This window comes from Microcebus murinus, chromosome 22 (genome assembly GCF_040939455.1).
Source record: "Microcebus murinus isolate Inina chromosome 22, M.murinus_Inina_mat1.0, whole genome shotgun sequence".
Lineage (NCBI taxonomy): Eukaryota > Metazoa > Chordata > Mammalia > Primates > Cheirogaleidae > Microcebus > Microcebus murinus.
The window spans coordinates 17,382,809-17,409,684 of NC_134125.1; the positions used below are offsets into that span (position 1 = coordinate 17,382,809).

At 46.9% G+C, this 26,876-nt stretch overlaps 1 protein-coding gene across 1 annotated transcript in view; it reads left to right on the forward strand.

Moving 5' to 3' along the window:
- Positions 1-26,876, forward strand: part of MYO18B (myosin XVIIIB) — a 259,093-nt gene that overhangs the window by 150,211 nt on the left and 82,006 nt on the right. Inside the window, exon 34 of the mRNA XM_075996653.1 lies at positions 7,922-8,074. Coding sequence (XP_075852768.1) covers positions 7,922-8,074 — 153 coding nt within the window. The remainder of the gene's footprint in view (positions 1-7,921; positions 8,075-26,876) is intronic.

Sequence of the window (26,876 nt, forward strand, 5' to 3'; positions counted from 1 at the left end):
GTTTTGTTTTTTTTTCCTATTGATGATGCATGATCCTAATACAAGATGCTAATCCATTTTTGGTTATAAATTTTTAAAATGTCTCCTAAACTATGGATAATCACTTTACTATGTTTATAATGTCCTTTGGTTACTAAAAAAGCATTCTTTTTGTAACCTGGGTGTGGTGGCAGCATGTGCCTGTAGTCCCATCCCAGCTGTTCTGGAGGATGAGGTAGGAGGGTCACTTGAGCTTAGGAATTTCAACACCAGCTCGAGCAAGAGCAAGTCCCTGTCTATACAAAAAAATTGAAAAATTAGCTGGGCATCGTGGCATGCACTGTCCCAGCTACTTGGGAGGCTGAGGTAGGACGATCACTTGAGCCCAGGAGTTTGAAGCTGCAGTGAGCTATGATGATGCCACTGCACTGTAGCCTGGGTAACAGAGTAAGACCCTGTCACTAAATAAATAACTAGTTTTTAAAAATTTAATATTAATTAATCTTTAATCTTTAATATTAATTGATCTTTTTTATGGTTTGTGCTTTTATATCTTAAGATATCTTTCCTTAACTAGGGTCCATAAAAATATGTCATATTTCTTAAAAGTTCTAAAGTGTTGGTTTTGACATTTTTAGGTCTTTAATTCATCTAGATTTTATTTGGGTGTATTGTGCGAGGTAGGAATCTATTTTCCCTTGATATAGATAAACTTTGTTTTCTTTCATGAAGAATTCTTTCCTACAATTTGCAATTACCTGACTGCTCTCCAGTCAGGTTCATTGGCTTGTCCATTCTGCATCAAGACTGTGTGGTCTTAATGGCAACATTTTGGTAGCTTATAGGATAGCCACCTGGCTTGTCTTTAAACATTGCCTGTTTTCCTGATATTTTAATCTTCTTCTCATTTAGATCCATAACAAAACCTCTTGTGATCTTCATTGGAGACACATTGATTTATAAGTTAATCGAAAATGACTTACTTTTTATATATTGAACTGTTATATTATTGCACATGTTGACTCTCCCCATTTATTTATGGATTTCAGTTTATTAGTTTTATCTATAAAAGTCTTGAACTTTTTTGTTAGGTTTATTTTCAGGAAACTTATAATTTCTATGGCTATTATGTATAGAATATTTTTCTACATTCTGTATTTCAATTAGTTATTATGGCACATGACAATGCTATTAATTATTGTGTGTCAATTTTGTATCCGGCAACTTTGCTTATTTTTCATATTTATCTGTAGGCTCTTTTGGATTTTCTACATTGAGAGTCTTACCGTTTGAAATTCAGAATAGTCTTGTGTCTTGACTATGAATTGGGACAACAGAGAGATCTCAACAATTTCAAAGAAAAAATGTCATACTTTCTATATCTTGTTTCTTTTTCTTACTTTATTTCTTATTCTTTTCCTTACTTTATTTCATTGGCTTGGCCTCCAGTATGAGATGGAATGGTAAAGGAGATATTTGACATCCTTTTCATGTTCCTGACCTTAATAGGAGTATTTCTAAAGCTTTGGCATATACACATTTGCAGTGTGTGTTTGATAAGTACAGTTATGCATCATTTAATAATGGGGATGCATTCTGAGAAAGCAGATTAGGCAATTTTGTCATTGTGCAAACATCATAGAGTGAACTTACACAAATCTAGACAGTGTAGATTAGTACACACCTAGGCTATATGGTATAGCTTATTGCCCCAAGACTACAAACCTGTACAGCATGTTACTGTACTGAATACTGTAGGTAATTGTAATATAATGGTAAATATTTGTGCATCTAAGCATATAAAAGGCACAGTGAAAATATGGTATTATAATCTTATGAGACTATCATTGTATAAATGGTATGTCAATGATGTCGTTATATGGCACATAACTGTGGAAAGGTTCAATTAGCCTTCTTCTATTTGTAGTTTTCTAATATCTTAAAAAAATGTTTTATTGTTGAATATTAGCATATGCTTTTTCTGCAATTGTTGATAATCCTATGACTTATCTCATTAATTTATTAATGTAATATAGAATATTTTAGATGCTATAATGTATGCTGACATATTTCTCAGATAAACATTAATTAGTCATTTTTTTAAAAATACACTGCTCTTTTGGATTGCTAACATTTTATGCAGGATTTTTGCAACCAGGCACATAAGTAAGATTAGTTTATAGTTTTCTTCCCTTAGACTATCCTTGTCAAATGCTGTATTAACCTCATGAAATGAGTTTGCAATCATTTCTTAAATAATTTTTATAAAATTTGAGTCAGATGGTTCTTGCAGATTTGATACAATTTGTCTGTAAATCCATTTGAGTCTGGTTTCTTCTAGGGGGTAAGGTAGGCATTTGATTGCTATCTCTGTAATAATAATTGAACACAAATTCAGATATTATTCTCTTCCTTATTGAGTAAATTTTGGTAACTAGCATGTTTCTAGCCACTTATTATTTTATCTGACTTTTCATATAGGTTGGCATAAAAAATCTTATTACAGTATTTTCTCATGGTTTTAAAAATGCTACTGTATCAGATTACTTTTCTTCAATCATAATAATAATGTCCACTTTTGAGGGTTTTGTTATTGTTGATCAGTCTCATTAGAAATTTGCTCAAATTTGCTCCTTTCAAAGAACCAGCTTTTGTTACATTGTTACCCTGTCTTGTGTTTATTAGCCTCTGCCTTTATCTTTGCTTCTTTTCCCTTCTCCTTTCCGTTGATTTAGTTTTTTGCTCATTTTTAGCTTTGGTGTTAAAGTTTTTAACTTCTTTCAATATTTTTTATTCCATTTAAAAATTTCTTAAAGTACATTTAAGATAATGCCTTTACCTTGTATTGCTACTCTAGTGCCATTCTTACATGCTATTTTGTCATATCTTTTGTGCTTTCCTCCTTTAACTTGTAAGTTATTTATAAACTGAGTTTCAAGTTTATTAACATTTGGGATTTTATCTAGAATAACTTTACTGTTAATTTAGTGTCATTTGGACATATAACATGGTAGAATGCATAAGATTTTTTTTTTCTTTGAAATGGTTGAGATCTCTTTGTTGCCTCGGTTCTTGGTCAAGTTTAACAAATTATTGAATGGAAAAGAATGTAGCTGCTCATGAAGAATAGAGTTCTATACATGGCAAATAGATCAAGTTTGTTAATCTTTTGATTTCAACATTGTATGCAAATATAAAAGCACAAATCATAAAGAAAAAGGTTTAAAATATATAATTGCATTTTTAAAAATTACCTCCTATTAACTTTGGTTTTGTCCACTTGATGTGCTTCTCAGAGAGTCCTGTGATAGTCCTCCTATCATTGTGGTTTTACTGAATTTTGTTAATAATTCTGTTATAGTTTGTCCACATGTATTTTGTGGTTGTATATTTAGGTGCACCTGAGTTTTGTATTGCCTTATGTCTTTAGCAGATTGTTCCTTTGATTCTGATATAGCATCTCTCCTTTCTCTATAAATTATATTTGCCTTATTTTATTTTACTTGATTTCTTTTAGTTAGTTTTCCTGCAAGATCTTTTTATAATACCTTCATTTTTAACCTTTCTGAATGCGTGTGTCTGTGTGTGTGTTCACATGCTTCCTTTAAACATTTGGATATTTTCTTTTCTGAGTCTGAGTCTCACTCTGTCACCTGGGCTAGAGTGTATTGGCATGATCATAGCTCACTGCAGCCTCAAACTCCTGGGCTCAAACAATCCTCCTACCTCAGTCCCCAGAGTAGCTGGGACTATAGGCCCATGCCACCATGCCCAGCTAATTTTTTCAATTTTTAATAGAGATGGGGTCTCGCTGTTGCTCAGGCTGCCCTTGAACCCCTGACCTCAAGCATTCCTCTCACTTTGGCCTCCCAGAGTGCTAGGATTACAGGCATGAGCCACCACGCCTGGCTTACAGCTAGTAATTTAATCCAATATTTTAGTCTCTAACTTTTCATGGGAAAATTTAATTCATTTACATTTATTATAATGCCTAATATATTTGAAACTATTCATATTACCTTATTTTGTAGTTAGCATTTGTTGTTTTCCTTTTCTTTGTTCTTCCTTTATTGCTTTCCTACTTTTGGATAATGTTTTTGATGTTCTACTTTTGTTCTACTGCTGGCTCAGAAGCCACAAACTATATTTCTATTCTTTTAGTAGTTATTAATACATTTTAAGATAATTACTTAACCATAACGCTTTCTAATATATTTTAATTTTCACAGCAATGCTGTGGGATCAGTATTATTATTTTCTTCATATAAATGCAAAAAAGTGATAATCAGGGAGGTAAAGCAACTTATCCAGGATCATATGGCCAGTTAGTGCCCTGGATCGATTTTTAAATGAGGTCTATATTATTTAAAAGTCTGTAAATTTTAAAACCTAACACCATTCTGCTTAAAAGGGATAAGGGCCAGTTATGTAGAACCATACTTTAGTGGACCATCTTTTTTTCATAATGTCATCAGGCAGCTCAGTTCTGGCATTATGTTGTCATGAAACCTTTGGCAACTCACATTCTCTCTCCAAGCCTCAATTTCCCCTTCTTTAAAGTGGCTTGATTATATCTTAACAGCACTTCTAGATCGTGTTTTAATAATGCTCGGAGAGTTCTTTGACAATGGACATTTAACAACCGCCCCAAATAATTTGCCTTTATGATAAATGGTGAACCAATTGAGGTTTGGATGTAGTTTCCCACGGCAACACTAAACATCATTTAGATTTATTGGTTAATTATTCACCATCTTTATCCAAGTTTGAATCTTTGTGCTGCAAAATGGGAACTCACAGAATGACATTTATTTCTCATTAACCTAATGAGGGTTTTTTTTTTTTTTTTTGCCATCCTCTCTTATAGCAATTCATTATAAAGGGGAGGATGACTGGTCTGAGATTCTGTTGTGAATTCTGTTTGCATCTCTCTGAAAAGGGAGATGGTGCCAGCATTTTCAGGGGCTCTCTGGCAGGGAAGACTGTAGAATTTGGGCCGTCTCTACAGCATGGTCAGTGCCAACATCAGGGACCGTCTCTGATGCTAACTCACCCCACAGGAGAATTAAAGGTGCTGTAGGATGTGTGTGCAGAGCCCAATCAGATGCAAATATAAGAACCATGCAATGCTCGCTGCTTGTGCTTAGTCATGGCACAAATCTGGGCTCTAGAGTAAATAAATCTGGGTTCAGCTAGCAGTTGCCCCGGGCACTGTGATGTAGTGGTAAGAGGCTTGCATTCTAATGCTGAGCTGCCTGGGTTCAAATCCCTGGATAGCCACTGAGTAGCTGTGTGACCTTGAGCTGATCACTTGAGTTCTCTGTGTCACTTTCATGAGCTACCCCCTCCATTTCCCTATGACAGTATATACTTAAGAGCCCTGGGTAACTTCTCTCACTTTGTGACCTGCCCCCACTGTGGGGTTTTATGTGCTCATGGCAACCACCAAGAAGCGAACATACCAGACTGTCCCTCTCCTCTCTGTCTCTGCTCATGCCGTGCCTTCTACCTGCAACGCCTTTCCTGAACCTCCCCCAGCTAGGAGCAGCTAGCCAGCTTCTACTTCTGTCTGCCACTCCAGCCTGAGCCACGTGATGCCCCTCCATGCCTCCCGAGCAAACCATAATCTGTCTCATGGCACATTTTACCAAAATTGCCTCTTTCCAGCCAGAAAAGCTGGGTTCCTATCCCAACTCTGCCCCTTACTAGTTTGTGTGATCTCCGACAAATTACTTCGTCTCTGTAAGCTTCAGTTTCATCATCTGTAAAATGGGACTCACCGTGCCACACGCCTCATTGATCGGTCACGATGGCTAAATGCGTTCATCACCGCGAAGTGTTTTGAGTAGCGTATCGCACTTAGAAGGTGTCTATAAATGTAAGCTATTACTGCATTTATAAAGGCAATAATAATAATGTCTATTTTTAAGAGATTGTCACAGAAGTTAAATGCAATAACATGTGACAAAGAGCCTGGCTCGATGCCCAGCCCTCAGCTCAGTTCAGCAGGTGATATTTAGAGACAGAGAGAGAGAGAGAGAGAGAGAGAGAGAGAGAGAGAGAGAGAGAGAGCATTTTAAATGTACCAAAGCCGTACATCTCAGGAAAAGGGCTATATTCTAAGAACCAGCTCATTTTTCAAATAATTCAAAACCTGCAGTAGAGAGATAGGAATAGGAAATCTACAGGAACGCATTCTGGGTCAGCAAACGATACTCCTAATCCTTTATGTTTGTAAAGCACTAGACAGCGTACCAAGTGCTTTGTGATCCATTATCAGGTCTGATCCTTGTCTTACCTCAACACGAAGGACAGGGATTTTTTTTTTTTAACTTCTCTTTTTATAGATAAGAAAACTCAGGTTCAGAGAGGTGGAGCGATTCGGTCAAGCTTCCCACCACCAGCAAATGATAAGCCAGGGCTTAAAGCCTAGGTCATCTCATTCTTTCTAGAATATTCTGGAGCATTCTGAGCATTCCAGGAAACAGGTAGCATTTGGCATGGAGGCACCGATTTCTAGGTATGTGGAAACCAAGTCCCAGTGTTGAGGCACCTCTGTCCACTTTCTTTAAAACTCATTGGCTGATGTGTGGGGCTGTGTTCTTTCCGGTGATCTTTTGAAAAGTCCAAGAAGGGGGCCGCTAGTGTCTTTCAGGGATGCTAACACACTTCGTTTCAAGTCAGTGCCGTTCCCAGAGGACATCGCAGGCTGTCGGAATTTCGCTCGGGGCCCCATGTAATCCTGCCCCTCCTCTGCTTTGTCTCAGCCTGTATTTTTGGCCACTGCAAGTTGTCAAGAAGTCTAAGGTCATACTCCTGGTGCCCAGTCCAGGATGTGGCTTCTTCAGGACCCACTTGACAACTGGTCCCCTACCAATTCAGGATTCTGGGGGAAGCAATGTGCTCACTTCTGGCTGGGTAAGGTCCCTCAGCAGAAAATGATCTCATCTGCCTGTCCTTAAACTGGCAAAGTGGGACCAGTGCTCAAAGGACAGAAAAGCTAACTAGATCTTCCAAAGGAACATGGTTACTATTCACTGAGGTGTAACATACATGCAGAGAAGCATGCCACACCCCACATGTACAGCTCAATGGATTTCCATAAATTCATTTTTAAAAAAGCACAAAATTGCAGGTCAAAAAATATTAATAACCCCCAGATGTCCCCATCATGCCCTGTCCGGCCCAGGGCTGTCCTGGCATTATGTTGTCATGAAACCTTTGGCAACTCACATTCTCTCTCCAAGCCTCAATCTCCCCTTCTTTAAAGTGGCTTGATTATATCTTAACAGCACTTCTAGATCGTGTTTTAACTAATGCTCGGAGAGTTCTTTGACAATGGACATTTAACGACCGCCCCAAATAATTTGCCTTTATGATAAATGGTGAACCAATTGAGGTTTGGATGTAGTTTCCCACGGCAACACTAAACATCATTTAGATTTATTGGTTAATTATTCACCATCTTTATCCAAGTTTGAATCTTTGTGCTGCAAAATGGGAACTCACAGTCCTGCTGGCCTCCTGTGGCCAGCAGGACTGGCCACAAGTAGAGGAACAGGCTCTTACGAGGTGAGGTGAGGTCATGTCGATGACTGATGACTTTTGCTGCAAAAGATGGGACAGAATGGCTTTGGGTGCATGCAGGCTGTGATGACAGCGATGACAGCAGCACTTTTTGTTGTGCATTGCCTATGGGTTGGGCACTGGGCTAAGCATGCATGTAATTTTCACAGCAGCCCTATGTGGTCTGTCCCAGTCCCATTTTACAGATGAAGAAACTGAGGCTCGGGGAGGAGAAAGGTTCTTGTCCAAGGTCACACAGTGTGGGGGGGGGTGGCCGATGCAGCATTTGAGCCCAGGGAGAAACCTGGATCTGGAAACCCTGGAGCCTGGCCGCTGCTTTGTCATCTAAGCTCACGGGCCTTCCTTTGGCTTCCAGATTGGCCACCGGGACTTTGACGTGGAGAAGCGCCTTCGGAGGGACCTGAAGAGGACGCACGCGCTGCTGGCGGACGTGCAGTCCCTCCTGAGCACCATGGAAGACAGCAAGACGTCCATCAGCAAGGAGGAGCTGGAGAAAGTGCACAGCCAGGTGGGTGGCGCGGGGTCCCCGGGAACCGGACCGGGGGGTGCTGCAGCCGGGGAGAACGGCTGTCCCTCCAGGTGGGGGCTGGGCCGTAGCAGCAACCCCCGACTGTCACAGACCTGCAGGGAGATGGGGGACATTGCAGGCCTGGGAGCATTATGTCGCCGTGGCAGGTGAGGAGGAGGGGTCCAAGAAGGCGTCCTGTCCCCTCCTTCCGAGCTGCGGCAGAACGTGTCTGTCTGGAGGGCTGGGGCAGAGCAGTGCCCGGGGCCAGGAGGGCTGAGGGCAGCATCTGTGTGTGTATGTGTTTGGTGGCCACCGTGGCTGGGTGTGAACCACATGGCCATAGTGCCAGCAATGCAAAGCCAGCTCTTAGTAGCAGCAACAGTGATGACAAGCAAGGCTGTCTGCTTGTTAGAATGATGTTGATCAGGACAGGGCGTTGACCACCGACTGTCACTCTCTGGAGCCCTGGCCAGGTGTGGGGTCCTCTGTGTCCTCCCTACCTGTTGTCCCGTGGTGTTCTCACAGCAGCAGAGTGGGGTGAGGATCACAGACTTCATTTCACGGAAGGGTGCGGTGACACACCCACAGGTGCCCGGCTTGAAAGTGGCAGTGCTAGGACTCGAACCCAGGCCTTCAGGGTCCATCACGCCTGGCTGGCTCAGAGGAGGGCAGGAGCCCAGGTCCCAGGGTGGATGGGAGGTGCAGCCGGGGCAGGATCTGGGAATCTCGGGGGACGTGATGAGTGTGGTTTTTCTGGCTGCAGACGGTGGCCGGGGTGTCGAGAGATGTGAGTGGATTCTGCAGGGTGGCTCGAGCCTTGGGGAGAGAGGTCCCGGAGCCAAACGATGTAGCAGAGACTCAGGATTAGCAGCCAGTCCCCATAGGGAGTTTACAACACGCAGGGAGGCTGCCAGCCCTGTGGGGCTGTTGCCCTCCAAGTCACACACGTCCCTTGCCCGGGCCGTTCTTGCTGAGCCTAAGTGCCTTCACCAGCTCCCTTTCTTGGAGGGCTGGAATCCCTTCTCCTCCTTCTCTGGTCTCGTGTTATCTGCCCTCAGCCACCCCACATGGCCGGGGGTGGCTTTGTCTTCATGGTGTATCCCCAGAAACTCAGACAGGTAGTCTGACTCCCCAGCGAAACTGCAAGCTTCCTGGGGGCAGGAGCCAGGTTTCATTCATCTCTGCCGATGCCCGCTCAGTCCTTTGCACATAATACGTATTTTTCTGCTGAATTCCATTGGCTTGTGTACCCCATTTTATAGATGAGGAGACTGAGGGTCAGAGAGGCCTGAGGTCACACGGCCAGCCAGAGGCTGAACCAGGCCTGGAACCCACATCTCCTGACTCCAAACCCAGTCCTCCTCTCTCTGGTCCTTCTGGAGAAGCAGCTCACGATGGCCAGCAGGTCTCCTGGAAGGCAGCGGGAGGCAGCAGAGTATAGCGCCAGGTGCGAGAAACCGAGATTCCCGAGTTTTCCCTTGCTTCCAGTCTCTGGTGTCAGTTTCTATCTGTAACACAAAACATTTCAGGTAGAGCTTAGTCGCTCAACTAGAGGCTCTGAAACAAAAACAAAAAAACCTCATTTCAGATTTGACTCGGATCTTACCCACCCCGGGCACCACGCCATAGTCGGTTGTCATACTTGCCCTGTCCCCTCTCGTCTGGGGCAGTTTCCCAGGCCTGCCTTTTTTTTTTTTTTCATGCCCTTGGCCATTAGAAGGAGAACTGACCAGGTCTCCTGTAGAATGTCCCCCAATCTGGGATTGTCTGGCGGTTTTCTCGGGATGAGACCAAGTTTATGGGTTTGGGGAAAGAACACCGAGGAAGGGAAGTCCTTTAAACCATAAGACATTTCAGGGCCCTTCTATCTTAAAACGTCTACAATTCTTTGTCATCACCTTTGTCCTGGCGTCCTTCTCTGGGGTGACTAATCATCCTGGCTTGTCCAGGACTCTCCTGGTTTTAGCGCTGAAAATCCTGGGCAACCAGGATGGTTGCTCACTTTGTGGTCCGCATGGCCATGTCGGAAATCCGGAATCAGACTGGGTGCGGTGGCTCACGACTGTAATCCCGGCACTTTGGAAGGTTGAAGGCGGGGATGGGGGGTGGGAGGTGGGCTATTGCTTGAGGCCAGGAGTTCGACACTAGCCTGGGCAGCATAGCAAGACTCCATACCCACAAAAAAATTTAAACATTAGCCGGATGTGGTGTCATGTGCCTGTCCCAGCGACGTGGGAGGCTGAGGCAGGAGGACCACCTGAGCCCTGGAACTCCAGGCTGCAGTGTGCTGCGATCACGCTGCTGAACTGCAGCCTGGGTGACGGCGAGACCCTGTCTCAAAAAAAACAAAAAACAAAAAAACAAAAAAGCCAGAACCTCCGGTGCTTGAATGCATCCTCTTGCTCTCAATCCTCGAGGACAGGTGGTATTGTGCCCATTTTACAGAAGGGACAATTCTGTCCAGAGGTGACAAGTGGTGTGCCCTAGGTAACAGCAGGGAAGCGACAGAGCCAGGACCCGGATGCAGAGTTGGTGATTCTAAGTGCAGAAATCACTTCCGGGCTCTTTTGCCTCCCACTGCATCTTCCTGCCGGCTTGGCCCACCAGGAGCGAGGGGAAGCTTGAGCCTGTGGGCTTGCCTCGGTGGGCAGCGGAGCTGCCCCAGCGCCGGCCTGAGGCTAGGCACCTTGAGTTCCTGCAGCCCCCTTGGTGGAAGGCCACGTGCCGGCCCATCTTCTAGCAAAACGTTCCCGATGCCACAGCCCCGAGCCTCCCAGCCCCCCGCAGGAGGGCGTTCTTGAAAAGGAACCAGGGTGGTTCCGTTTCTTTTTCCTTTCTTCTTTCTTTTTCTTTAGCATTCATGAGCTTTCTCCCTCTGCAGGGTTAAAATGTGTGTTCTTGGGAAATAGTGGTATTTAATGAAGGCCCTTTGAGCCGAATCAAAGAGCATCATTCTTCTGAAAGTCCTTCTTCCCAGTCTCCGCATCCGGCTCCTATCAAAGGGAATCCACAGCCTTGGCTTTCTGTTGCTGTTGTCATGGAAATCGTTACAAGGATGGGACCTCGTGGACCAGAGGTCAGGGTACAGTTGCTTTGGCTCCCAGCACACGTGTCCCGGATGCCGGAGTCAGAGCTGAGCAAGTAAAGCAGGGATGACATTGGGCATGGCCGCCCCTCGTCTCTGTCCTGCGGTGTCTGTCCTCTGCCCGGGGGACACAGGCATGGGAGGCGGGCAAGAGGGGGAGGGGCGAGGGAGCACACCGCCTCTGGGTGCGTCCTAAGTGCCAGGTATGGTGTGAACCATTCCATTCACCCATTTATTCATGCATTGTGGGTGTATGCGGCACCTGCTGTGCGCCAGGCGATAGGTACGGCGGTTAGTGAGACAGGTGTGGTTCCCACTCTGCTGGAACTTGAACCCGCTGGAAAAGAAGGCAAACGGCGACACAAATGCACAAAATCATTCCACACCTCAATTCAGGCGAGAAAGGAAAATAAAGGGGGTCCCAGGTCAGGGCACTGCAGGGGGTCTTGTTTAGCTTGGGAGTCAGCTACAACTGTCCCGGGAGAAGGAGGGGCAGGAAGGGACCGGAACGTGCAGGGCCTGCAAGGTTTGGATTTTATTCCAGAGGTGGCGAGGAGCCACTGGGAGATCCTGAGCAGAGCATGATAGAGTCTGATTCACGTTTTGGAGGACTGTTCTTCCTTATGCAGAATGGACTATGGAAAAAGGAGGGGGGACCTTCTTGGAGGCTGATGCACCCCTCTAGGCCAGAGGAAGTGCTCATCTGGGTTAGGGGTGCTGATAGAGATGGCAAGAAGGGACAAACCTGGAGCCGCTTTGGAATTGCTGGGACTTGCAGATAAGGTTTGATGAACAACAATTAAGTGCGCTATTTTAGATAATCCTTGCTATAACCTTAGTTGCTGCATGTGCCTATTTTTGACCCGTTTTACTAATAAGGAGACAGACTCTGAGAGGGTGAGTAATTTACCCAACGGCACACAGCAATGTATGTCCGGAAGCTATAAATGCCACCGGCCCTGTACCCTTGCCACTTGGCTTGCCCACTACGTTACCTAGTAACATTTATTCAGCACTTAACTAGGTACCAGGCTTTTGCTTAGTGTCTTGGAGGTCCTGAAACGTGGCTGCCCATCAGAGAACTTAAGCACCATTTAAAAGCCCCAGATTTCTAGATCCCACCCTCTAGATACCCTTTTTAAAAATTAAGTTTTGGTTGAAATCCAGAATCTACATTTTTAAACAACCACATCAGGAAATTCTGATGCTGGTCTTAGGACCAGCATTCGGGAACCATCAGCCTCATTTATGAAAAACAGAAACTGACAGAGAGGTTATATTAGTGCAGCTGATCTTAGTTCCCCCTGTTTTAAAATTAATTAAATTTTGAGTCCAGAGAACTGGACCGGGCACTTGCTAACTTTGTGACCTTCGACAGGTGACACGACCTCCCTGAGCCCCTTCCTAAAATGCAGTGTCGTCATCACTTCATGTCCCAGGTGCTTGGGGGCCGATAAGGGAGAAGCCAGTGAGACCTTCGGGGACTAGGACGGACCCTGTGGCCTTTACAGGAATGTGTTGGTTCGCACCTGCTAGAGGGCTGCATTCATCCTGCCCATATTGACACGGTCTCCCCTGCGGGATGCATTTGGGGCCGAACTTCAGGGATAAAGCGGAGATGTCAAAGTCCCTTCCCTTGAGGGGCTCCCAGTTCTGGAAGCAGACTATAAGACGACAGAGTGACGGACTCTATATTGGAGGGATATCGGGGTTCAGCTAAAGAGGAAGCCTTTAATTTTGCTCTGGGAGGGGAGCTGGTAGCTTTGGTGGTGTCTTTAAAGATAGAAATGAATTGCTGGTTATATAAGTAAGATACACGTGAGCTTTCTAAGAAGGAAGCAGCGGAGCATGAAAGGGCAAAAGCGCATGGAGACAGCGAGTATATTCTGTTCAGTGTGGCGTAGCTGGAGTATGAGGTGCCCAGAGGGTAAGGGCAGAGAGGATTGTGCCTGTGATAGAGGCTGGAGCCGGCTCATGAATGGTTTAGTGAACGAGGCTAAGGAGTTGGCACTTTATCCCAAAGCGATAGGGAGCCATAGAAAGCTATTGAGCAGAGGAGGGCATAGCCAGAAAAGCTTGTAAAAAATGACAGGGTTCCAGTTCCCCAATAAAGTGCTGACACCCTGATGTATGGAATACCAGGCAGAACTAGCAGCAGGAGAGGGTCGGTTAGCCAGAGAATCTTCTCTCCTTGTGGGCAGGCAGCCCCTCTGCCCACCGCCCCACATCTAGAGAGTTGGTTGGCTCTTTCCACCCAGTTTCCCTCCACTGGGAGCCTTGGATGTATCCGAGCTAACACCTGAGGCTTAAGATCCTCCCAAGAAACACAGAAGGCTCTTGGAGGCCAAGCAAAGGGTTCAAATCCCGCCTCTGCCTCCCACCTAGCTGTAGATCTTGGACAAGTCACCTGCCTTGCTGAGACTTCATTTTCTCACTTAGTAAGTGGGCTTGACAATCTCAGCTAATCGGGCTGGTATAAAGAACACTGGACCATGCATTTGAAAGGAGTCCCCACATTGAAAACTCTAAGACAATGATTTCAAAATGTAGCACTGCCACTTGCCCACTCGTTCCACTTACTGGTGTCGGCTGTTGGAAGACGTTGGGTTCTGGGCACATGATTTCACAAGACCTTGTGGAACCAGGTAGGCAAGACAAAAAGTGTGGGGCTGATCTAATGACACCTGTTCCTCCGGAGCCAATTTCTAATTAATTCCCATGGAATGTTTCCACTGGAAACAAACTAATCTGGAGACAGAAGCAATTCCAACAACCGAGATATATAATTGAGATAATCGCTGTGCATAAATAACATCTGTGAGGAGCAGATGCCGGCACCTGGCTCCAAGGAGAGAGTGGGCGATTACTACCATGTCTGCTCCAGGGCAGGAGTTGCTCCCAGCTCCCCCCAATTGATTCATGCCTTTGACCTTTGTCTGCTAGCCAAAGGAAATATGTTATTTGCTTTTTGTTAACTAGAGAATGGTTTGCACTGAGCTCTTTAGTTGTTTACTTAATTCATGCTTGGGGCTATAGTTCTCCTCTTGCTGAGAACAAAGCTGCCACCAAGCCCCAGTCATCCTACCGGCTAAGTACTCTGAAAAGCATCCCCTCCCCTCTCCCCCAGCTCTTATAACACGCCACCTGTCTGTCTGTCTGTCTGTCTGTCGGTCTGTCTGTTTCTCTCTCTCAGTTTTCTCTCAAGCCTGGCCATGTCCAAGCACTCTTTCTGCCACCTGATTTTTGCAGAGAGAATTTTAAAATTTAAATACAATCTGGGCTCTTTGTGTCAGGATCCATCAGCAGCTTCCCATTGTTTTCTGCGTAAACGACAGGTTTCTTGCCTTAGCCTGCAAGGATGCACAGTGCAGCTCCTACCCTCTTGTCACGCCCCCCCGCCCCCAGCAGCATGGCCACACCTGTCCTAAGACTTTCACTTTTGCCCAAGTGGCGCTCCCTGCTGGGTGGGCTCTTCTACTTCCCTCGAATCCCTCTTTGTCCCGTGAGCACCTGTGTATCCTTGAACTTGAGTGTGGACATCCTCTCTTGGAGCCCTCTCCGACCCACCCCCTTCCCCCCGGGCTGGGTGAGGGTTCCACCTCCCAATCTGCTGGGTTCACCCCTCAGTTAGTACTAACACTCTCTTTTAATTACCACTTTGATGACTTCTCTTTCTAACTCCTTAAAGGCAGGAACTGGGGAGGTATCCAAAGCCACAAAGGGAATAAGAGGTCCAGCCGGGGTTTGAACCCAGGGCGTCTGGCTGCCGCACTTGAGAGTGCCACCCTGTACCCCCAGTGCGCCTCCTGCTGGCCCCCTGCTGTCTCTGGGCCGCCACATCCCTTCTGTTCACCCTGAGTGGCACTGCAGGTCCTTCCACCTGGGGGCGGAGGCCCAGGTGGGGTTCACGCAGGTGGGGCCGATCGACCTGGTGCATCTTCTGCCCATGAACGACACTGGTGGCTTAGCGGGCATCCCTGTCGCCTCCCGCCAGCACCAGCAGGCTGATGGCCCTGCACTCATCCCCAGGGCTCTTCATTAGGACATTTGTCACCGTGTGCCACCCATGCCTCCATGACGCATTGCAAAGAATTAATATGCTCTGGGAAGATGACCCTGGTGGGAGTCTTTTGTGTGAGTGGACACCTGGGGACCACTTTTTCCCCCAGCCGGAACTATGGAACAGGTGGCTTCCCTGGATGTTTTATTTGAAGAGCATCATTTTCCTTTTTTTTAAGATTATGTTGGAGTGAATTGATTCAATATTAACATAACCTCTTGTCAGAGGAGATAAAGACTGGATTGTAATTGTAAAAAACATGGTTATCACTGGCCTGTTTGCCCCACAAATATTGACACTGTCAGTGCTGGGATGAATGGCGTGGGAAGAAGCTGCTCTTGTCATAGGCACGAAAGGCCACCTTCTCCCCAGCACGACCTGTTGCTGTTTAGCCTTGAGCAGCCCAGTGGGCCACCAGGGTCATGATAACTATCTCAACAACAAGGATATTGATGGAGAACTTTGACTGTTTACACTCTGCCAGGCACAGTGCCACACACTTCAACATCATGGCTTAATTGTTTTCCCCAGAAACCCACTTGCATGGTTCCCCAGGAGCAAGGGCCCTTTTCTGTTTGGGGCCAGTGTGTAGGAGGGTGGCTGCATACAGCAAGTGCCCAATAGATGAGTGGGGACTGACCAGATGGGCGGTAAGTCTCCACTGTATGTAGGAAGAGGATCTGCAAACAGGAAAATTGCCCAAAAAGTTAGGTGGAGCTGGGATTTTTTTTAAAAAAATTATCTTAAAGGAATTTAAACCTTACAGAGAAGTTGCAGGACTGAGTGGATTCTTCACTCAGATCTACCCACTTTTAACATTTTGCCACCTTCATGTTCTCATTCTCTCTCTAAATGACATTCTCTGAATTATTAGAAAAACAAGTTACACGGTGTCCCTTTATCCTAATCAAAATAAAAAAATTAATATTGATAAAAATACTTTATTTTCTAACCCAAGGGTTGGCAAACTAGAGTCTCCAGGGCAAATCTGGCCCACTGCTTATTTTTGTTTGTTTGTTTTATTACAGCCCGTGAGCAAAGAATGTTTTTTATGTTTTTATATGGTTTTTAAACTGGTTCTATAAATGTCCACATATATACTTGATTTTGCCTCTTGGCCTGCCAAGCCTAAACTGCTTGCTATCTCGTCCTTGAAGAAAGAGTTTGCAGATTCCTGATCTTATCTGCTGACTATTCAAATTTCTCCAATAACCCCATTAATGTCCTTTGGAGCAATTTGTCCCCGAGTTTCAGATCCAACCTGGGATGTGAAACTGCCTGCATTCTGTTTTTTATGAAGTCGTAGTTCCTCGGTCTTTCCTTGCCTTTTATGATGCTGACATTTTTGGAGAGTTCAGGCCAGTTATATTGTAGAACGTGCCTCGGTCTGAAACCCCATCTTTCTGATTTCAGAGCCATTTGGATTTGCGCAGGGCGGAGGTTCCTAGGAAACAGGACTTTCCATTTTAAAGCCAGGAGAGATCCCAGGCCAACAGGGATGAGCTGGCTGGTCCTCCTAGTACCAGTGTATCAAGCACTAAGCCATCCTGGGGAAGATAAAATCCGCCCCCCAAGTCTCCCACCCTCCACCTGGCCTTTCAGTAAGACCGGTTCTCAAAAGGCACCCCAGCGATTTAGGAGAGAGGGTGACTATTCAGGTGCCATTTTAAAAGCCTGTCACTTTCCACGCAGGCCTTTTGCCTATCAAAGTCCCATGTTGCTCATTCGATGAATTCTCACCATCCGCATGTGTTGACCTCGTGACTTGATTTTTTTTTTTTGCTCCATCCATGCATGCCTGTGAGATTTATTGATATTACTGAGTGTGGTGGTTCGTTCATTCTTCTTGCTGTTTATGTGACTACCGCAATTTATCCATGTTGCTGTTGATGGACATGTGGGTTGTGTCTAGATTTCATGGCTATCATGAAGAAAGCCACCGTGAATATTTTTGATGTCTTTTTGTGAGGGAGCCAGAGGGGGGTGCAGATGTGTGCATTTCTATGGGGTGTAGACCTACAAGTGTGATAAGTCTGGATCACAGTACACCTGTTTGTTTGGCTTTAGCAGATACTACCAAATGGTTTTCCAAAGTCCCTGTAGACATCTACACTGTAACAACAGAATATGAGAGTTGGATGGCATCCCAACACTGGGTGCTGTGAATCATTTAAATTTTAGCCATTCTGGGGGAGTATATTTGGGATTCTAATTTGCATTTCCTTGATGAGCAATGAGCTATATCACCTTTACAAAGTACATTGGCCATTTGGATATCTTCTTTTACCTGTTCAAGGAGTATGCTTATTTTTCTTTTGGGTTGTCTGTATTTTTCTTAGTGATTTGCAGGATACTTTGGATTTAAACGTTTTGCTAGATACGTCTACTGCAAATATCTTCTCCTGGTTTATGGCTGACATTGCATTTTCTTAATGGTATCTTTTTATGAAGAGAAATTCTTTTTTTTTTTTAAATTTCAGAATATTACGGGGGTGCATACATTTTGGTTACATAATTTGCTTTTGTACAGTTTGAGTCTGAGTTATAGGTGTGCCCTTCACCCAGACAGTGTGCATTGTACCCATCAGGTGTGAAATTTACCCATCCCTTCCCATCTTCTTGATTTCCGTAGAGTTTTACTTCCATATGTGCACATGTGGTGTTGATCGATTAGTTCCGATTTAGTATCGAGTATGTATGGTGCTTGTTTTTTCATTCTTGCAATACTTCACTTAGAAGAATGGTCTCCAGTTCCAGCCAGGTTGTTACAAAAGATACTAGATCACCATTTTTCATGGCTGAGTAGTACTCCATAATGTACATATACCACATTTTGTTAATCCACTAGTGTCATGGTGGTCACTGAGCTGTTTCCACATCCTTTCGATTGTGAATCGTGCTGCTGTAAATATTTGAATGCAAGTGTCCTTTTTATAAAATGCCTTATTTTTCCCCTTTGGGTAAATACCTCGTAGTGGGATTGTGGGATCAAATAGCGGGTCTACTTTTAATACTTTGAGGTATCTCCGTTCTACGTTCCATAGAGGCTGTACTTGTTTGCAGTCTCCCCAGCAGTGTATAAGAGTCCCTGTCTCTCCACATCCACACCAGCATCTGTTGTTTTGGGACTTTTTGATAAAACCATTCTCACTGGGATTAGGCGATATCTCATTGTGGTTTTGATTTGCATTTCCCTGATGATTAGAGATGCTGAACATTTTTCATGTGTTTGCTGGCCATGAGTCTATTGAAGAGAAATTCTGGATTTTTATTTAATCCAATGGACCCATCTTAGATATCTTAGAACCCAATTTTCAGATCAGTAGGTCAGGCAGGTGGTGTCCTGGTTAGCCGGGTATTCTGGTTAAGCAGGAGTGGTGCAGGATGACCGAGGCCCCGTCTCCAAGGCCGAGACTCACAATTCATTCCCTCCGTGCCCAGTTTCTGCTAGAATTTGAACTGCCTCGGTGTTTTGTTCAAGCTTGTATGTGTAGGGGGGTGGGTGTGTACACGTGCATGCGGTGTGTGTGCTTTCTTTTTAGCAAAAATAAATAAATATATATTTATTTATATATTTATGCTACCAAATGGTTTTCCATATAATATATGCTACCAAATGGTTTTCCAAAGTCTCTGTAGACACCTACACTATAACAACACAATATGAGACTTGGCTGTCATCCCATCACTGGGTATTATGAATCACTTAAATTTTAGCCATTCTGGGGGAGTATGTTTGGGATTCTACTTTGCATTTCCCTGATGAGTAATGAGCTATATCACCTTTACAAAGTAATATATATATATATTTATATAAATACAAATAAATGTATATAAATTATATAAATACAAAGTATTTATAGAAAATTATATAAATACAAAGTATTTATATAAAATTATATAAATACAAAGCAAAATATATATATTTATATAAATAAATTTATATTTATTTATAAAAATAAATATATATAAATAAATATATATATATATATATTTTGGGACTTTGGGACTGGGACTTTCTTTGCTCCTCTTGAAGTGCCTTCACGCCGGCTTGGCAGAAAGGGCCCAGCTCGTGCATCTGGGGTTCAGAGGACAAGGCTGTGGTCGTCCTCCCTAGCCAGGTCACTTCCTGCTACAGGGGAGGGTCCTGCCCACACGCCTGTCCCTCGTCCTTCCTGCGGGCACTGGCCGGTGTCCGGGTGACAGGCCTGTGCGCGGAGGAGCCGGGGGCCGGGCGGGTGGCGGCTGCTCCCCGAGGGCGCGTCCAGGGGCTGCGAGCTGACGTCTCCAGCTGGCCCCTCAGTGCACATGTGTCCAGTCCCTGCTGTGTGGGGACCCAGAGCTGAGCAAGAGCCGGGTGGCCCCCAGGAGCCCGGCGCCCCGCGGGAAGACAGACAGATGTGGAGGCACACGGACGCCTTGCTGTTCAGGGGAGCAAAGAGGCGCTCGAATATAATAAAAGCAGGGGGTGCGAAAAAGACAGGGGGGTGGGGAGGGCCTTTTCTGGATATTTTATCCTGGTTTTCTACTTTCCTCTCTCTCTTTGGAGCAGCGGTGCGCTCCAAATCCATTGTCACCAGCGAGGAAGCCGGGAAGGCAGTTTTTGGAGTCTGTTCCATCACGGAGGACCTGAGCAGCCCTTAGATCCTAAAATATGGAAACATGAGTTGGACTCTTGAACTCTCAAAGAAATAGACTTAAGACAAGCGAAGGAAGACCTGCTGTCCTCAGCAGGCCGGGTGAGCCCACGCCACAGAGCTCACAAGAAAAAGCTGTGGGTTTAAAAGAGAACTTGGGACCTTCAGCGTTTATTGACTGCATGTCCTTGACAAGTTAACTAACCTCTCTGAGCCTCAGTTTCCCCATCTGTCAGATGGGAGTGAAAACGCCTACGTCACAAGCAGATTGCGTGCTATGAACTAACGTACACGTGTGTCTTATTCGGCTCAGGCTGCCCTGGCAAAATACCCTAAACTGGGCAGCTGCAAAAACAGACGTTTATTTATTTCTCGAAGTTCTGGAGGCTGAGGCTGAGACAAGGGTGCCAGCATGCCTGGGTCCTGGCTTCCTTCCTGGCTTGCAGACAGATAGGTGCCTTGTGTCTGTGAGGACATGGTGGAGAGAGAGGAAACAAGCTTTCTGGGGTCTCTTCTTCTAAGGGCACTAATCCCGTCCTGGGGGCCCCACCCTCATGGCCTCGTCTAAACCGTCTGACCTGCCAGAGCCTCATCTCTAGATACCATCACAGTAGTGGGCAGGGCTGACCTTCGGGGAGACACCTTTCAGGCTTATAGCAACATGGTCAGCACGACACAGCCAGCAGTTACGATTATTCTGCTACTCGTAATGAGTATTGTCACTTTGAAGAGGACGGAAAAGCACGTGCTCAGGAAGAGTTTCGACGCATCCTAACATGATGGTTCCCTAGCAGAACGTCAGGAAAGCTGTGGAATGTGTAAGATCTATGCCCACATAGTTCGAGATCAAGGGCACCGAGGGTGGCCGGCGCACAGTCTTGGGACGCCTGCCTTTGGGGCCGCTGTCATCAGACGTCTGAGCCACACAGACCACTGGGGAGCCACTGGCCTGACATTTTGAGGACGTTGGCATTTCACAGTTTTGCTGCTAGTCTCTGGCGTGAGCTGTGGGTGATTCCCTTCAGGGAAAACCTTAATGCAGAAGGCTGGTTTCTCCGAGTACCCGGCCAGGGTGTCAAGGCCTGGAATGTGCTGAGATTAGCCTGCCAAAGACGCCGTCCCGCTTTACCCAGAGTGCCTTCCCCGTGACATTTGCAGTGCAGGGTTTTTAAATCCCCTGAGTTGTTCAAGACGACCCAGAAATCCAGGTTCTAATCACTCTGCTAAAATATCAGAATCTTTTTTCCTCCCCCCACCTCACTCCATATGTCTAGCCGACTCGTCTAGTAGCTTAATAAATCCAAAGCAAACATTTCACCCAGGTATTTAAAGCAGGCAGATGGCTTCGCATAGAAAAGTAATGCTATTCATCGGTTTGCAGTTGACTTGGATGTGATGGGAATCTCAACTGCACTCGCGCTGGATGGAGAGGGGGAGGGTGTGGGGAGACGGGGCCTGGGCTGAAGGCAGCAGCGGAGACTTGTGTGCAGAGGGGCCGTGCGGTGGCCCAGGCCTGGCGCGGGTGTGGAGTCTCGCCAACTCAGACCCGAGCTTGACCTTGGACAAGTCACTTCTGTGCCCTGGGCAAGTCACTTCTGTGCCCTGGGCTGCAGTTTTCTCATTTGTCAGGTGATGAGGGCTGATTGCTCCTTGCAGGGCTGTTCTGGGCTTTAGAGATAAAGAATATATCTAAATATATATATTTAGATATAATGTATTTAGGCTAATACATATTAGCCTAAATATATTAGGCTAATATATATAATATATATTATATTAGCCTAATATAATATATATATTATATATATATTAGCCTAAATATATATATTATATATAAATTATATATAATAAATTAAATATAATATACTATATTATATATAGTATATAATTTATATATTATATATATTAGCCTAAATATATATATATCTAAATATATATATTTAGCTAAATATATATATTTAGATATAATATATTTAGCCTAATATGGCCAGTTTTGAAGAGATCTCCTTCTTTCCTTTTTCCCTCTTTGAGCAATTGGGGAGGGGGAATATTTACCCCCTCCATGGGTGAGAATCCATACACAGAATAGGGAAACAGTAAATGAGTGTTATTCCATCAAGGATTTGGGGTAGAACTACTTTCATCCGGCTTGTTGGCAGAGTAGCATCAATAAACACTGTCACAATGGTTTTGAGCGTTTACTCTGTGCCTGACACCCTATATTCATTGTCTCTTTTAACTCGCTCATTTCTCTCTCTGGGTTCTGGTGACGGCAACTCAGTTCAACTGACTGGAGTAGAAAAAGGGAAGTTATTGGCCAAAATACCTGCCAAGTTCTGAGCCTAGGGCTGCTTTCAGGCCTGGCTAGATCTAGGTGCTCCTACCATGCCATCCGAGAATGTGTCTCTTGCCGCCTCTTCCCTCAGTTCCCTCAGTATCAGCTTGTCTCCTTAGGTGGGAAGAAGTTCCCCAGATGCGTCAGGCTTTTGTTCTGCTTCAGAAAGAGTGAACTTCATTGCCACACATAGTCCCAGCAAAAATCTCTGTGTCATCTATGTCGTAGCCCCGGGGAAGCGACTATTAGTGTTATGGCCATCGGGAGGTGGTGCTCTGATTGGCTAGGCTGGGCCACATGCCCTTCTCTGGGCTTGGAGCGCAGGATCAGCACCGTGAGAAATACACAGATGTTTGGGGATGGACATTTATCGCAGGGAAGGTGGGGCCCTGGAGGAAGGGGACGCTGGACAGGGGCCATGCTAGATTAGATGTCCCCTACGCATGTCTGTGGTGGGCGCCGCCGTTTCGGAGGGAGTGCGGTGTTATGGCTCAGCGTGGGAACTTGGCGGCCAGACCACCTGGGTCCACATCCCTGCTCTGCCACTGAGTACTTGTAGGACCTTCAGTAAGCCACTCGAGCTCTCCATTCCTCAGTTTCCTCAACTCTAGCAGCAGGCATGGTTATGGACACTACCTGAGAATGCTACTGTGAGAGTCAAGTGAATGATCAAGAGTGTATAAAAAGTATTCAGAGCGGTGCCCAGTGCAAAGGAAGAGCTCGCCCTCGTAACCTACGCACATGGCCTCCTCTGGGCTTGTGCAGTGCACCACTGCTACAGCTGTACTCAGCAGTCCTGCTCCATGGAGGGGAACCATTTCTTTCCCATTTTGTGGATGGGGCAAACAGCAGCTCAGAGAGGCTGAGTGGCCTGCGCAAGGTCATAGTCTCATAGAGCAGAGCAGTTGGGACTGGAACACGCCCGCAGATGTGGGGAACCTGCAGCCTTAAACACACTTGTGTAGCCTTCTAGGTCCTTAGTTGCAGCCTTTTGACTGAAACCAAATTTTACAGAACAAATCCTTTTATTAAAAGGGGGTGCAGGAGAGAAAGATGAAGCTTTTCTTGCCTCATTTAGTGCTTAAAAAAGAACAGTCTTGAAATCAGAAGGCCGCAGGTCCCCCCCCTCCCCCCGTGGTGGAGGACATCGAGATACGGCGACCTTGCCCTCCCTCCCGTCCTTGGACCACAGGTGGCTCTCATGCCGTCCTGGCCCTGTGGACTCCAAGCTTCAAGGTCCTTCTGCACCCTGCACAGTGCTCACCCAGTGTCTCCAGACCAAAGCTGGGCAGTGCGTAGTGTAGGCATGGGGGAGGCACGTTCCCTCTTGTCACCGTGGCGTGCGGAGGCCTGGGAACGGGCGTGCACCCACTCAGAGAGGGAAGGGCCCCACCTTAAGGGACGGGGAAGGCCCGTGCAGACGGCTGCCTTGCAGCGCCCGGCAGATGTGGGGGAGGCTGGCTGGTTTAATTAGGGCACGGTAGACTCCACCTCTGCCAGAGGGGGGTGCTTTATCTGGCTACGGAGGCTGTTTCAGTGCGTTGCAACCCCATGCTCGTGCCATTATTATACCGATCTTGCAAAAAGTAAACACTGGAAGAGAAAGAAAACCATAACGAACTTAAACCGAAATCAGATCAGTGGTGCCGTGTTGTCCAGCGTACACTGGGGGCGGCTCATGCTGGGTCAGGAGAGGTATGGCGACCACAGCGCCTCTGTCTCGCTGTAAACCTGCCCACCTGGATTACGGAGATCCAGTCTGAACCCGAGAGGCCTCATCTGTGGGGACATGATGGTGACTCGGGGCTGAAGGGCTGGAAGCGCCAGCTGTCATCAGCTCTGGTCCCCGTTGCCACCCTGACCACAAGGGCTGGGGAGGGGGGTGGACATGAATGACTGGTCCCGAGGAACCGCCTGTCACCTGCTCACCTCTGTTCCCCTCTGCTCTCTGCCTGCTCCGCCCGGAGCTCTGCCGGAGGAAGGCATTTTCAAAGTGGCGTTGGGCCGGTGTCGCGCCGCTGAAGGATCTGATCTCGGTGCTAACAGGACTTGCCAGCGACTTCATAAAAACATCAGTCAAACGGCTTCAATATGGAAATGATGTGCAGTGAGTTATTCTTACGCCCGGTCATCCATAATGGAAAAATCAGCCCACGATGGCCTCGTATTTCTTCTCGCTCCCTAAAGTGTAATAAATTGAAACTTTTAAAGCTCAGCACGAAGGCAGCCTGCCCGGTGGAGGCCTTGGGCTGGGAAATTTCTGGTCTTGCCATTCTCTATCCTATTAAAATTTGGATCTGCTTGACTTATACACCCTTGGGGTCAGGGACTTTTACCCCCACCCTTCCCAGCCACGCAGAAAGCCTACAATTCCTCCGTGAGATCGTCCTCACTCTGTGGCTCGGCCTGCTCTTTTCGCCTCTGCCTCGTTTTTCCCATCTCTGAAATGGGGTTAACCCCCCACGTCCCGGGCTGTTCTGGGGTGAAAGGGGCTCACAGCGACAGCACCAACCGTGGCTGTTGCCACTTTATGGGGTCTCCTCTATGCCAGGCGCTGTGCTAAGCACCTGGCGTGTTTTCACTCACTTATCCTGCAGAGATCCTATGATGGAATCGCCCCCATTTCACAGGGCAGGAAACTGAGGCACAGCCAGATCCAGTGACTTACTGGGAAAGGCAGATTCCCTCAGGGCAGGGCCCAGTGCCCAGGCTCCGAAGCACGCACGCGATGAAACTGGCCCTCAGTAAGCATCCGTGTACGGTTGGTCTCCTTCCTCTCTCCTGTGGGACGCACTTGCCCATCTCTGGAAGGCTCCAGGAACGACGCGTGTTTCCTCAGAGAGTGACGTGTGCGTGCTGCCACGGTGACTCAAACTCTGGCTTCTGCAGGCCCCGGCCTGGTCCACGCCTTCCTGACTCTGCTTCTGTCACGGAGCCATGCCGCTGAGCTGAGCATTTTCTCTGCAACAGGGCTGCTCTTGCATTTCAATCCATCCGACCCGTGCAGCCAGACCTCCCAGGGAGTTATTTCCCACTGCGGCTCGGAGGTTAAGGGCTTGGGCTCTGGCGTCGGGCCCACGGCTATCCACCGATCAGGCTCGTGACCGTGGGCAAGTCACTTTTCCCAGTGCGTCTCTGTTTCCTTGTTTTTTTTTTTTTTGTTTCGGCATATTATGGGGGTACAGATTTTAAGGTTTCAATAAATGCCCTTTCCTCCCCTCCCCCCACAAGTCTGAGTCTCCAGCATGACCATCCCCCAGATGGTGCACATCTCACTCATTATGTATGTATATACCCACCCCCCTCCCCCCTGCCCGATACCCTATTACTGTAGTACCTATGTGTCCACTTAGGTGCTGCTCAGTTAATACCAGTTTGCTGGTGAGTACATGTGGTGCTTGTTTTTCCATTCTTGGGATACTTCACTTAGTAGTATGGGTTCCAAAGAAAAAAAAAAAAAAAAAAGTAGTATGGGTTCCAGCTCTAACCAGGAAAATATAAGATGTGCTATATCACCTCTGTTTCCTTGTTTATCGAAAGGTCCTAATGCGGCATCTTCCTCCTAGAGGCGTGGTGGTGGGGGGTGGGGCTTTTATGAAGCAAGACAGAGAAAGCACAGTGTTCTGGAAATAGTCCCTAAGCAACAGTGGCAGGTGCGGCTGCCAATGCCAAAGCCACCGGGGCCAAGACAATCCTATCTCCAGCGCGGTAGGAGCCCGGAGGACCAGCAGCTGCCTCGGCCGACCGCGCTCTGTCCGTGCTCGTCTCTGTCTGGGGGTCTGCTGTCCCCCGCCCTGCCTGCTCCAAGCCGACAAGGGAAAGGAAGGAGCGTTTCTGGGTCCTGCACCTTCTGGATCCTTCTGGATCCTTCTGGATCCTTTTCCCCTTCTGTAAAACGGGGATGAAAACAGAGCCTCCTCTCTGCGGTGGCTCTGAGGCCCTGTGGGATCCGGCTCTGGAAACCCCGGGCGGAAGGAGGAGCCAGCAGATGGGAACAGTGTCGTCCTGCTCTGCTCTGCCGGGCTGCATCACTCGCAGGGGCCCTCTCTCGCCCCCTGGCTCCGGGCCGAGCAGCTTGGCTGGGCCGCAGGGCCCTGCGTGCGGCCGCCTTCCTCCATTAGTCATGTGACCTCATCTCCCTCGATGGCCCATCTGCTCCTGCCTGCCCAGACCTGTTGTTCTTTGCACGCCCGGCTGTCCGGATCCTTCCAGCCCTCTTCACTTCCGCCCTCTGCACCTGGTCGGAGCATCTCCACCACCTCCTCCCTGCAGCATCCTCACGGGTCGCCCTGTTTCCAATCCTGTCCCGTGAAAGCTCCTCTTCCCCACAGCTGCGTGAAGGACACCGTGCCCCTCAGCTCCTTAGAAACCGCGAGTGGCTCCCAGACAGACCGGAATGAAATTCAAGCTTTACAGCCCAGCCCATGAGCTTCCTAAGGTGACCCCTGTCCACCTATTCAGCATCTCCTCTTCCTCTCCTCTCTCCATACGGCTGTGCCATACTGGTGATGTCTCTGTTCCTCGGCACTGTGTTTGTTCCTGTCCCTGCCCCAGGGCCTTTGCACATGCTATTGCCTCTGCCCAGAACACTCTTCCTCCTAAACCCGCACATGGCATCTCCTTCGCATCTTCTAGGTCTTACTTAGATGCTTCTTCTCCTTAGTGAGGCCTCTGACTTCTGCTCA